The 13,478-nt window shown below is 40.1% G+C and overlaps 1 protein-coding gene across 2 annotated transcripts in view; it reads right to left on the minus strand.

The window, feature by feature from the left end:
• cemip (cell migration inducing hyaluronidase 1) overlaps window positions 1-13,478 on the minus strand; it is a 160,505-nt gene that overhangs the window by 71,974 nt on the left and 75,053 nt on the right. For both annotated transcript variants that reach the window (XM_084361131.1, XM_084361132.1), the window contains exons 3-5: window positions 5,673-5,810; window positions 3,510-3,648; window positions 1,232-1,468 (exon numbers count right to left, since the gene is read on the minus strand). In XM_084361131.1, coding sequence (XP_084217257.1) covers window positions 1,232-1,468; window positions 3,510-3,648; window positions 5,673-5,810 — 514 coding nt within the window. The remainder of the gene's footprint in view (window positions 1-1,231; window positions 1,469-3,509; window positions 3,649-5,672; window positions 5,811-13,478) is intronic.

The following is a 13,478-nucleotide window of genomic DNA, read 5'->3' on the forward strand; positions in this document are numbered from 1 at the left end:
GCCTCTGCCATTTGCCCTGTGCATAGAACCCGTAGCAGTAAGCATCAGAAATAACCCGAAAATTATTCCTATACATCTAGCCAAACAGATCCTTACAAAGCGCTTTCCGCTGATGACATAATTTCGTTTCTGTCGCAGCCTGAGAAATCTGTTCCTCCATTGCTAGACCTTATTAAATGCTTTGAAAAACTATCAGGATATACCATAAACTGGCAAAAATGTGAAATTATGCCTCTGAGCGTGGATCTAGACCCTGATTTTCTCAGCAGCCTTCCAGTCAGAGTTACTAATCACATAAACTATCTGGGAACTACAGTCCCCAAACAATCAGACCTGTTTTATAAATTGAACTTCAGAGATGTGAGATATAAGTCATATTGAATATTGGTGAACTAAAAGCTCATTTAAGCGTATGTTACCAAATGAAAAAAAATCATTCAAATTACTTCTGTCTTAGCTCCCATTCGTTATGATCATGCATTTCCTCCCTCACAATTAGATGCTAGTTTCTCATTCGGGAATGGAAAAGGACTGGTTGCAGTGAAATATCTGTATCTTGATAATGTATTTTCTTCATTTATTCAATTTAAAGAAAAAATTGCAAATCAGCCATCCCATATTTTCAGGTATTTACAAATGGAACAATGTTGTGGAAATATTCCACATTTTGAAACTTATAACATTACAAAGAAACCTGATACTAAAAAAACTACTTCAAACCAATATTTGTTGTTTATCCATCATAATTATTGTTACATTTTCCTCTAATCTCTTAATGAAATTGGCACAGTCTGCATATTAATAGTTTAACCATAATAATCATTTATTAAGTGCATTTTACGAATGTCACCTTTAATCAGTCAACGTCTAATGGCAGTAAATTAGTGGAGACAGGATACAGTCTAATGCCCTGCTTCCTCCTCTAAAAATCACCCAATTATCTGCTTACCACACTAAAAGCTGTATATCAATTTATCTAACCTCCATCTGGAATAATAACATCGTGGATAATGAATCATGAAAGCATATAAAGGATGGCATTGATTTCTAAATTTAATATCCCTGTGTGAAACAGTGCCAGAGCCATTAGAGGCTTATTTGTCTCCTCATTTACAACCCTGTGGTTACACAGTTTAGGAGATGTCAGCCACCACATCATTTCTGCTCTAATTAAGAGTCTTATGATTGTTCAGCAGCCCAGACACAGCTTCTCCTTCGCCCGAACCTTTACCTGTCATCGTGCAGCACCTCTCCAGTCTTGGGGTCAATGACGTGGATAATGATGCCTCGGTTCCCCCAGCTCCTCTGGAACAGGTAGTTGTTCTGGTTGCTCTCTCCGGGGTGTAGAGTCTTGTTGAGGAACGTCCAAGACAGCTTCTTTTCTCCATGGATCTCTAGTGTCCCTCCTGTCCCCACACCAATGTACTTTCTTCCAAAGTAGCTGTGTTCCTGATCACTGTCATCCAATCTAAGAACAGCGTGAGAGAATTATAAAGATTTAAATACAAGTTTTCTACAACTGATATTTAGGGCAGGGAATATGCATCAGTGTCTGTGTTCATGACTCACACATGCCTATCTTAAGGAGGTCTTATCACTCATTTAGTCCACAAATCCTGTGAAAAGACTAAGACCAAAAACTCCCATAGCTGTCTGTAGCAGTCAGCCTAAAGCCTGCTAGTCAATGAGAAGGGTAACATGCTGATGTTAAGCAGGTATAATGTTCACTTTGTTTACCATCTTAGTTTGGGATGTTAGTGTGCTAAATGTCATTATTAGTATTAAACACAAAGTACCGCTGAGGCTGATTCATTGGTTTTTGCAGGTATTTGGTCACAAACCAATTTTTAATTGATGATGATGCTGTATGCAGATGTAAAGCCAGGAATAATAAAGGGATTATAAATCATCATGACAGGGCCATGACTTTGCGCACCACATTTAATTCCATCCATCTAATACTTGATGAGATATTTTACTGTAAACCACAAATGTTGACCTGATAGTGGCAATGACATCACCTGGGCACCATGGAGATCTGTTCTGAATTTCATTGAACTGCATTCAATAGTTAAAGACTAAGGATGTCAGTTTGGGTTAACTTTGCTTTCGACAGCCCAACACTGATTACACTCATTAGCAGCATATCTTCTCCAACAGGCACGCACACTTTCTCCACCCAACTGGCAGCAACATGATCTTTGGCTGTGAGCCAGCCTCGGACATGGCAGCAGGGTGTTTGTACTTAATGTGGTACTTTTGACTTTGTTTCCTTTCTTGATGGAATATTTCTACACTGAGCTTCTTTGGCACTCTGCACTAGCTTAGCATGCGTAACCTATCAAAAAAATTCTGGGCAGTCAAACAATTAAGGGTTAACCGTTGACATCCGTAGACAAGACATTTCACTTTGTTTCACTAGAGGAAACGCTAGAGGATCAACAAAAGTCACCAGATTTCATGTGGAGATCAGGGATGTCTGTACAACATTTCATGACCAGTCAATAATGCTGTCCCTTGAGCACGGCTAAAAGTGGCTGACAAATAGGCTATATAGTTTGATAACTTTCATTTTAAAAAATCCCTGGGTAATTTCCTAAAACAGTGGCTGACCGTAGTTTTTAACAAATAATCTAGAAGGAAGAATAATGAATTTGTGGGGCATTATCTTTAGAGGCAGGTTGATCCACATTTGGTGCTCTAGTGAATATGTCAGGCAGTGGGGCGGTGGATGTGGGACTGAGTCCAAATAAACCAGAGCCTATGGTTTGTGGTAATTTAGGAACATGGAGCTCAGTGGCACAGAGCAATAAGCTCGGCTTTATTAGTTCAGATCCAGGTTGTATCACAGTCGTGGACCATTGCTGATTCCTGTATCTTTCTATCACTGAACGACTCATAAGATTTGTTACAGGATGATTGTTGTAAATACGAACTTTAGTGACTCAGTGAGAAAAACACTACATCAGGGAGAGAAAGGCTACAAAATTAAATTTAGCCAGACTAAGAAACATTTCTTCCATCGAAGTCAGCACTGGTGGCATCTTTGAATGTCAAGACTATTTTCAACGTTCTTCCAGTTAATATATGTTGTGAGCTGTGACAGTCCTTGATCAGTGCTCAGATCAATACATTGTTGGTTTTGGTCTCTTCTTGGTATATGTTGACATTAGGTAAAAGTCTGGAAGAAAAACACCGTCAGGCTCATCCTTTAAGGTTACAGTAAATGCTTGAGAGACATCAAGTTTAATATACCCCCATTTTACAACAGATATTTAACAATCAAATGATATTACATTACAGTGACCCTCCCTGGTGAGGGATTAATAAGGTCTTGTCTTATCTCTTATCTTATCAGAAAAGGAACACATTGTCGAGGTAGATCGGAATTTTAATGACGGTCCAATATACAGTATACTGTAGGTTGATACATCAGATAATGTTTATTTGGTTGATCTGAACCTGTGTTGTTATTGATTAGCTGCATGTTAAACTTCATACAAGTGTACCTTCCAAAGAGGGAGATGGTGAGGTTGCCTTTATAAGGACATTCAGGGCTTCCGATGTGCAGTTCTCCTTTGTTGCCTATCAGGATGTGTTTTGTTCGAAGCAGTATGGGCCGGTTGGTGTCAGCAATCACCAGCTTTCCTACAGGACGGAGAGAGAGAGACAGAGAGAGAGACAGAGAGAGAAAGGTGGGGGGGTGATGAAGTCTCCTGGCAGGTCTTTCATGCCCCAGTGCCCTCAGACACCTCCCATCTTCCAACCATTTATGGCCCTGGGCTCAGGCTGTCCACACACACACACACACACACACACACACACACACGCACACAGTCACACACACACCAGATGTAGCAGGCCAACCACCTGTTTTCAATCCAATGATTCCAGTTCAGTAGTGAAGTAGCTGCTGAACAGCAGACATCACTTGTGCCACTTTTCTTGCTTTCACCTCATTTTGTCTTGAATAATGACACTCTGTGTCTTTGCATAATACATTCTTCAGAATACATTCAACAAGACTGAAAGCCAGATTGAATGTATTCATAGAAATCTTTTTACTTTGAAAAATCATTCAGTCAGAGACACTTCCATCAAAGAATCGACCACTTACATCAAATGGTTCTCCAGTTAAACATGACAGAGAAGGCTCTGCTCGAACAGTCTGAGCAGCCATGGAGATTCTGCAGGGAAAGCTACAGTAGATGTCTTAATCTAGGTGACTGCTGTGTTTTCATTTGCTGCCAAGATCTGATGTTCATGTATGTTAACAGCTAGATCTGAATCTTTACTATGACAGAACGTACAATGGGGCATTACTGTATTGTAGCCGGAGATCTCCTGTTCATTTGGAAAATGGAAAATTAAACCATGAAATACACTTTCATTTGAAAACCTCAGCAGGGATCAGGGATTGCCCAACTGCCCAGGTTATGTAAAATGCTATATAGGACAAGTAATCTTAGCAACTCACTATGTAACTCCCAATCGGGCAAACAGCAAAAAATAATTGAACACAGCTGACGATAGCTAAAGAGTGAGCTATTACGCTTCCTCCTTATCTCAGTTGAGAGCTGCACACGCGCAGTACCGATCGGCACTTACAAGAAAATTGCAGCAGGTAAAGAAGTTTATGAAGTGACAAGTCAACTATGTATCGTGCGAATTTAAGAGCAAGGTGGAAAAAAATTCATGACATGACGATTTGTTGTTATTTGAAAAAGCTGTGGTAAATACGACAATTTGTACAGAGGAAGTGAATATTGACTTTAGGCAAGAAGATTTCTGACCCACTGCCCATAGGGGCAAGTGAAAAAGAAAGGAAACGCTAGATGCTATGAATACTGTATACCTTAATATATTACATTGTATTAATTTTAGGCATTACTTTTTCTTAAAACCCTTGTGCACCTTATGATGAGTCAGATAATGAAATATTCAAGTCAAGCATCAGGGATTTGGTTGGATTTGGTTGATGAATCAGGTGAGGAGGACGATGGGTGGTGGAGGGAGCCGTAGCAGCAGGAAGAAGGGTTGTCACGAAGGTACTGGGGGAATATTGGGGCTGACTGATTATAAAGGCACCCTGGTTCTCTTCCATGAGTAGGATTAGAATTTACTAATGAGCTGGTCGCCAAACACATGATGCATTAATGAGCCAATGATACCGCACATGAATAAAACAGCTGACCATCAGCTGATATAAACCTAACGTCAGTGCTGTGCCTTAACTGAATGCTTTATTAAACAGTTAACGATGCAGTGAAATGTACCTGTGCTACAATACTCCACATGTAGAAGATCATGTTTCAGTGTTTCTATGTGGAAACCTTTTCTTTTCTTTTCTTTTCTTTTCTTTTCTTTTTTTTTCTTGCAGAATGTTACAGTATTTCTGGTGAATCATCTTGAACTCTGGGTTATATACAGAAGTTTATCCAATTAAATCTGATTTAGTGTGACTAGCTAACCCAGCCCATCTGTTTCCAGAAGAACGTGGTTGATCTCTAAATCATTCGCTTTATATCCATTCATCTCCAATCATATTTAAAGAATTTGATTTAAATCACCTTCTCAACTATACACCACCGGCATTTTCTGTTTGATATGTCCCATTACAGAAGATAAAAAAACTCTGACTGATGAACATGAGATGGATTAGTGTAGTTTACCTCCACTGTGAATCTCAATGGAGTGGACCGTAGCTGAACTTGTGAGGAGGACCTTCCTGCCATAACCGATTGTAACACGGTGGTCTTTACTGTGTCCTGGCATCCAGGGCTGAAGTCCTGGCTCCTTATCTGGACACACTGCAGGAGGCAGAAAAAACACAAACGTTTCACTTTTAGAGACACAATCAGCTCACCAGCGGTGGAAAGTGCTTAGGTTCAGTTCCATACTCCACTACACTGCAGAGAGAAATGATACAGTCTTTATTCAAGGACACACATGTAACAGCTATGGTTGCTGGTTACTTTTGATTCTTCATAGATATGATAAACTTATAAAATACATTTTTCAAGATTAAAATAATTTCACATGAATGAGTTGTCCATCAAATAGACCTGTCCCCTCAAAACTTCTTAAACAGTTTCATTAGTTAACTGTTAATGACCCAAAGAGGACAAATCATAGATGATTTCACAAAAGATTACTGAAAAGTGAAGAATGAATAGAAAAAAATAAAATAATATTAACAAATATCAGATTTGTGCAGCAGAACGTTGTTTGATTTTTTCTTTTCACCCTTCCTACCCTGGGGCAGGTGTGGTGAATTGGAGGCCCCAGGCAAAGACCAGTGTGAGAGTCCAGATATTCAGAGGCCCTTTGGCGGATGAGGCCCCAGGCCAACACCTTTGGTAACCCCTGTGAATGTAACAGCCTCCCCCATTACCTTCAGGGGGACTTACACATGATATCATTAACTTTTACAATGAAGTGGTTAAAACTACAGCAGCTACAGCTACGACAGTCAAATGTTACTTAAGCTTTGTTATCAACAACCTGTTAATGTACTCTATAATAATATGCCAGTGAGTGGTGTGTAGAATCAGATTGTCTGCAGAAAGGGTGTTTTTATTTGTAATAGTACTTTGTAGTGTTTAGTTAGACTTTAAATGCTTTGATTTTTACACGTTGGTGTCGGTATTTTTATTTAAGTAAACGATCTGAATCCTTCTTCCACCACTTCAGCTTACCGCAAACCATTCATTCAGTTTCTGTGATCTAGCACGAGGGAGGCTATCATGTCATCATTGCAAGTTCTGGAAATCTGTCAGACGACTCAGGAATGGGAACTCTTGGACACAACCACCACATCCTCTGTGGAGGAAGACAGATGTCTCTGAAGTAAGACGAAGCTCCTCAGCACCAAGGAGTCAGATGCTGAAGATATCTCAGCTGTGATGATCCGACTTCGGTTTGGGGACCTCAGAATTGCATCTCTGCTCCTTGCTGAAGATATAGTTGTGTTTGTTTTGTCATATCTGATGTGGCTTCAAAAAGCCTGGGGATCCCCGAGGAGGAGCTGGGAAATGTTGCTGGGTAGAGGGACGTCAGGGCTGCCATTCCTGCTGCTGCAGTCAAAAGGTGGCCACTACAAGTGCTACATTTCACAATCAAGGCTGACAAAAGAAAGTGAAGGCATTGATTTATATTGACAATTCAGGGAGAGTGGTGATAAAAGACCAAACAAACCCTTTGAAAGAATACAAGAAATGAAATAAAATAAAAATGTGTCCGTGAGTCACCATTTTTCTTATCTGTCCCTGGCCTTCACAAAATCAACAAGCAACCTTGTAGCTACCCTCCGTTCTCTCTAATGTGAAAGACTCACAAGAATTGATGGAAAGCATTCAGCTACTTTTTGATCAAATTAAACCTTTTACAGCAGGCTTCAGCTGCTGCAGCCTTTAGCAGGCTTTATAGTCGCCTTGAAGAAATGTTTTACAGCTGGAACATTGCTCTTTATAGGACAAATCTGATATACCAGAACACTTGTTTAAAGCGGAAAACAACTGTAAAGAGGAGGCATCAAGGTAAAAAAAAATAGTGTGTGTGTGTGTTAAAGGAAGAAAGTTCTCAAATGTTGAACACAAATAGCTGGACAGAAAAATAGTCTGCACACTAGATAATGCTCCCATTAACATGTATGAACAAGCATTATAATGTAAGTTTAAACACATCAAACATCAGAACATCTTACACTAGTGCACTAATGTCAGTTTATTTATAAACTGTAAAATATCCTGCCTTCATTACAAACACATTTTGCCACAAGTGATAAACACATTTGAGGGATCACTGTGTTTTTATGTATACATTCTGTGTATATATATTTTACAGGTTCAAAGTAATTTAATCTGCTGGAACACAGACAAACTTTTTGTATAATTATCCTCAAGATTAAAAGTTTATTTGTTCATCTATCATCCTGCAGCACGGGGACATACAGCTGTAGTGCCTCTATGCTACACTAGAAAAAGATCGCCGCGGTTAGTAGCTCTGGTTTGTCAATGTGTTCTCTGCAGATCCCGTTAGTTTCTTCCCCTGTCTACTCTGTAACTTTCTCAGCACCCCCAGCTATCTAAATGGGGATACAATAGCACACAAGGTTATTGGATTGCTCGCTCAAGAGTAAGAGTGACTGATAAACCCCTTTAGTTTATGTCTGTTATTGTCAGGATAGCACTGAGACACTGTGTAAATGTCCAGCCTGCCCGATAGAGTTTCAATCCATTGCTCTCTGGTGTGTGCGGTGGTCACCTCCTCTCCCTGCCACCTAATAGATCTGTCAATGGCATTGACTGGCAAGGGACCTGAATTGTCAAGTTGATTTCCCAGAGGGCTAACACAGATTCATGGCCTTCTGTTTGTCAGTGAGTGATGGCTGTTTGGCCCTGGAGGACTCAGAGAGTCTGCGAAGTGTCAGTCTGTCTACTGTCCTGCTGTGACTTTAAGAAACTATCCCCTCCCTCTCAGTTATGTTAATAAACTATCCATCTTTAGTCTAGCATAGACTGAACAGCATTGTGTAACATTTAATTACTACTGAGTATACTGAGCATCGAGGTTCATTCTTGACCTTCAAAGTGTTGAAGTGTTTGAAGAAACGGTCCTAACTCAAACTTGCTTTTATCTGGAGCTTTACGCTATGGACACCATTTTAATTGAAAAATCTCATGTCATAAAATAACCCATTACATTTGTGTCATAAACCTCAACGTTGAAAAAATAAAAATGTTTAGAAATAATGTTTTTGTGATTTGAACATTCTGTTCCCTTAATATGTTTAAGAGAGTAATTATAAAGCAGGGTTTCACTTTAGGATCGGCCAGATGGAGCCATTTACTGACCGGAGGAGTTTATCAACCTGACTGCAGCAGTGATCCGCGGAGGTGACCTCCATTGTCGGATGTTTATCCTGTAATGTTGACTGCTGACTGGAGCTGGAGGGGAAATGTACTTTACTTCATGAACGTAATGTTACAGAGAGGAGAGGGGAAGAAGAAGAAGAGAGAGAACCAGGGTCTCTGCTGAGTGCTGGGTTCAGTGAGAGGTTGAACTGCTAATGCACACTGAAGTCACCTCACTGTTTGGGAGGAATACACAGATTCACCAACATTGCTGATATAAAATCTGTCTGATGTGACTCTGGCACAAATGTTCTTGAACAGGTAATGTTTTGGAGGTTCATTCACGTTAGGTTTAGGCTGCGTCGGGCGACCAAATGAAACGCACCGTTACCTTGAATAAACCTGTGTATTTCTCTGGTTTGAACATTGTTGCAAACATTTAGGATAATGTAAGTACACAGAGATCTAACATAACTCTTATTTATACTGAAGCAATACATACTGTACTCCCTGTGACAAATGTTACTTTAATGTTACTTACATTCAAGTCTCTGCACGTTCTCTCGCGGTCACTAAACTCAGCTTGCCCTGTCTTGTTTTTCCTTTTTGACCATATGCTGCTTTCATTTCAGTAGACCCCAAATGAATCCTTGATTTGGAAAAATTTGACTTACTCATATTCCTAACATAAAATGGAAGAATAGGCAAAACCTTAAACACAACATACAGCAAAAAGTTCCTCTTCAGCAGCTGTTAACACACACATTTCTGAGTGAGCGTCTGAAGTCAGTCCTTGGAGATGTGTGGCTGCCTGTTACTGGAGTGTTTGACAGCTGCTGTGAGAAAAAGTGCTGAACCTGCTTCTTTCCTTTACTGAATTCACAATGAACTGCGGCTGAACTTCACCAGAAAACCGCCAACACAGGTGAGTCAGGGAGAACTACACCACAAAAACAAACCAGGTGAGATGGAAACTTCTGAGCATTACACCCAGTTTCTTCACAAGTCTAATCACAGGCGAGGACAGGATAATAACTGACTCTAACGCAGCAACGATCTTTTAAAGAGAGCTGTTGTGTAATTTTCTTGAGCTGCCACTGTTCACATGTGGTGTGTTCATGCTGGGAGCTTGTACTTGCCTTTTTCAAGGGTGGGTGAGGCCAAATACACTTGAGCACACAGTTGAGCTCCTGGTGCGACCATCTGGTGCCTACTCAGCAAGAGCCTTTGGCTTCATATTGTACTTCATGTTTTTTGTCAAAAAAAAGAAAAAGATAAAAGACTAAACCAGTTTGGAGAAAAGTGGATATTGAGGCGAGGTGCTGAAGCAGTCAGAATGAGAAAAATACCTGCTTTTGAACATTAAAGCATAAAAGTATTTGCTCGTAGACCTGAAGAATTTCAAAAATGTGAACATGAGAATAAGCTTAACATGTTCCTTTAAAATTGAAGAGCGCTGCAGAGGTGTCAAAATTAAGTTTTCATTCATTTTGTTTGCGATCGCCAGCCAAACATCTTCATTGTCTGCACCTGGACTTTCCATCTCCAGGTTGGTTTTCTTTAATGTTCCATTTCTCTTCAACTCATTCTGATTCATATATTTAAATATGATATACACAACTGTGTTGATAAATACGTGCCCAGGTGTGTTGTGAATGAACATCAATACATGCCTGCCAAGGTCAATGAATTAAAATGAATGAACTATGGAATATTGTATCCGTCACTGAAGCTACAATTGAGACCCATTCTTGGTCACTCATTCCAAGTATGCCTTCCAGTGCGATTCACTGCAGCATTGCTTCCTTAAAAAGAAAAGAAGTAAAGCAATAAAAGGAAGGGTTTGCTTCATCTAGGCAGTGCTGACAGCACTGTAAGGATTAAAATTGAACTCTGCTGTGTCTGTGTTCACATGAAAAGTGTTGTTGTGGAGACATTAACTCGTGTCTGAACAAAACAAATCAGTCTGAACAACACTTTCTCATGAGCTGAAAGCTGCTTAGTGCTTATTTTTGTACATATTGTACATATTTCACACTTAACGTGTCTATGAAGATTGTATATATATCATCCCCATATGTTTTTCTGATTCTCTTTGATGTATTCTATACTGCTTACTTTTTAATGGACCAATTTCTACATGAGAGAGATCTTTAGAGTTGGTCAGTAAATCAAACACCACTCTGGCAGCAGCTTTAGCTCTGGTGTTAATAACCACACTAGGGGCTTGGCTCTATGGATGGATTGTCTGGCAGTTGATCCACATCTTTGGTGCAGACTACAATATCTCAACAACTGCTGACTTGATTGCAGAGTGGAATTCTGCACGGACATATAAGTTCTCCGGGGGATCACGTATACCGGCTGTGGTGATCCTCTGGCATTTTTAGTGATGAGTGAAACACTAAAAATTGGCGCATTCATAGTTTCCAGAGTAATCTTGAATTCTGATGACTTTGATGATGACCGACTTCTCTCTTGTGGACAGCGGTGAGAGCAGCACATCTGTGATCCGAGAGCACAACTCAACTGCAGTACATCGCAACAAAACACAGGGAGTCAATACCTTGTGGCACTGAGCTAATTAGCTACCCAGCTCTGGGTGATAATGAAAAGGCTGTGACGATAAGCTAAACTGATAAAGGAGCTTGTAATCCAATTTAAAGTCACTGTTTGTATCAGCCACTTATGCACCTTTAGCATTATGTCATGCATCTGTGTGACTTGAACTTCTCTTTGAGGTGCAGGCCAATTACTAAGCCAAGCCAATCTGCCTCAGACTGAGATGCTGTCATTGATTAGAACGATTCTCTCGAAAAGCCTCTTCTGTCAGTCACAATAACGCTGCAGCAAAAAGAGCCAGTGAGAGATGTATAGATATATATATAGATTTATAGTGGAAGACCTATTCAAATGCCTTGAGCACTATTCCACACACACACGCACACACACACACACACACACACACACACACACACACACACACACACACACACACACACACAGACAGAGCAGAGCCAGGATCGGTTGTGGTGGTCTTGCTTGGCTGGATCCCTTTTTGCACGACTGTCAGGAGAAGAAGAATTCCCCACACAGCATGCAGACAAACACAGCCCTGCAGTGTGTGTGTGTGTGTGTGTGTGTGTGTGTGTGTGTTTTCTTCTGAAAGTACATAAATATGTTTACTGTGAATATATATACACGTTGTCAACACATAACATTGTTACGATGTCACGAGTTCTGTTTGTAGTTAGCACGTACCTTATGTTACCTGTTACAGACCTGAGATTTGTATTTGCAGTCCACTGAAAGGGGCATGACTTTAGCTCTCTATATCATGTGTGCAAACTGTTTCAATCCGGTAAATGTACACAGTGGGACTGACCAATTGAAATATCTGATATGACCAGTTATGTTACATTTCTGGATATGTACAGTAAGTTGAGACAAAGAGAGCAACATTTCTGAGCAGACTGTTGTGACGAAATATAACCATTATATGCAGATAACCTCAGTTTGAGCTGATCATTTTTTATCATTATATTCATCAATGACCTGAAGTATAGCTTTTCTTCATCACTCAGTTATAGAATTGAGTGTCCCTAAAAGACCCAGTCCCTCTGTTCAGTTCAGTGAGAGTAGACTCCAGTTCTGTCTCTCACTCTGTCAAAGCTCCCTCACTCGTCCTGGGAAATGAATTTGATGCAGGGATTAGTCTCCTTCAACACCTCTTCAGCTAAAAATCCATAAACTCAGACTCACGTGTTCGTTGGGCACTGCAGGTGAATACTGTGCACCACTGTCACCTTGTGCAGGCGGACTAATGTTGATTATAACAAGTTGATGTTGATTTTAAAAAAGTCACAAAATGCAGCGATTAAATTCAAAGGCCATTTAAAGGGTCATTTTATTCAAATTACAAAATAAATAGCACATCCTGAGTTTCCTCTGTTCTCACACCATGTTAGTTGCAGGTCTTATTTGTCCACTTTTTGCGAATTGTCACTGCTTGGCCAGTCTCCTATGGTTTTGTCATAGTTTGCGTTTGTAGTTCTGTTGTTTCCTGTTTTATTTTGAAGTTCTGCCCTCATGTGTCATGTTCTGCTTTTCATTTCCTCCCTTTGTGTGATTCCCCGCACTTTTTTTGTTAGTTAATTAGCTCCTGTGTATATAATCTGTGTGCCCCCTGCTGTCTTCGTCAGTTTGTCTGTTTTGTTCCCCCGAGTCTGTTCCTGTGTTTTCCTGTCTCTTCCACCGTGGTTTGTTTCCGGCTTATATCCCTCCTGTTTTTCCTGGTTTGTGCTTCGCATTTTGATTCACTTGATTTACTTTGTTCAGCTTTTGTGTATCGGCTTTGTTTTTCTGTATTTGTATTTTTTCAGATCTTGGTGGGTCCTGACTATTTTGCTACACAGAACAGGTTGAGCCTAAAATGTTTTGGAGAAGAAGTACATGCTGCCTGTGTAGCAGTATTAAACAATTACACTAAATTGTGTGCAGTGCATTAGAAGTTCCTATCCTATCCTATGTGAGTACATGATAGGCACATACCTTTACTATGTACAGATTATATTTTCAGGTTTGTCTTCATCTTTTCCTCAAAATACCGTTGAGGTATTTACA

Source organism: Pagrus pagrus, assembly GCF_965226575.1.
Source record: "Pagrus pagrus genome assembly, chromosome: 1".
In the NCBI taxonomy this organism is placed as follows: domain Eukaryota; kingdom Metazoa; phylum Chordata; class Actinopteri; order Spariformes; family Sparidae; genus Pagrus; species Pagrus pagrus.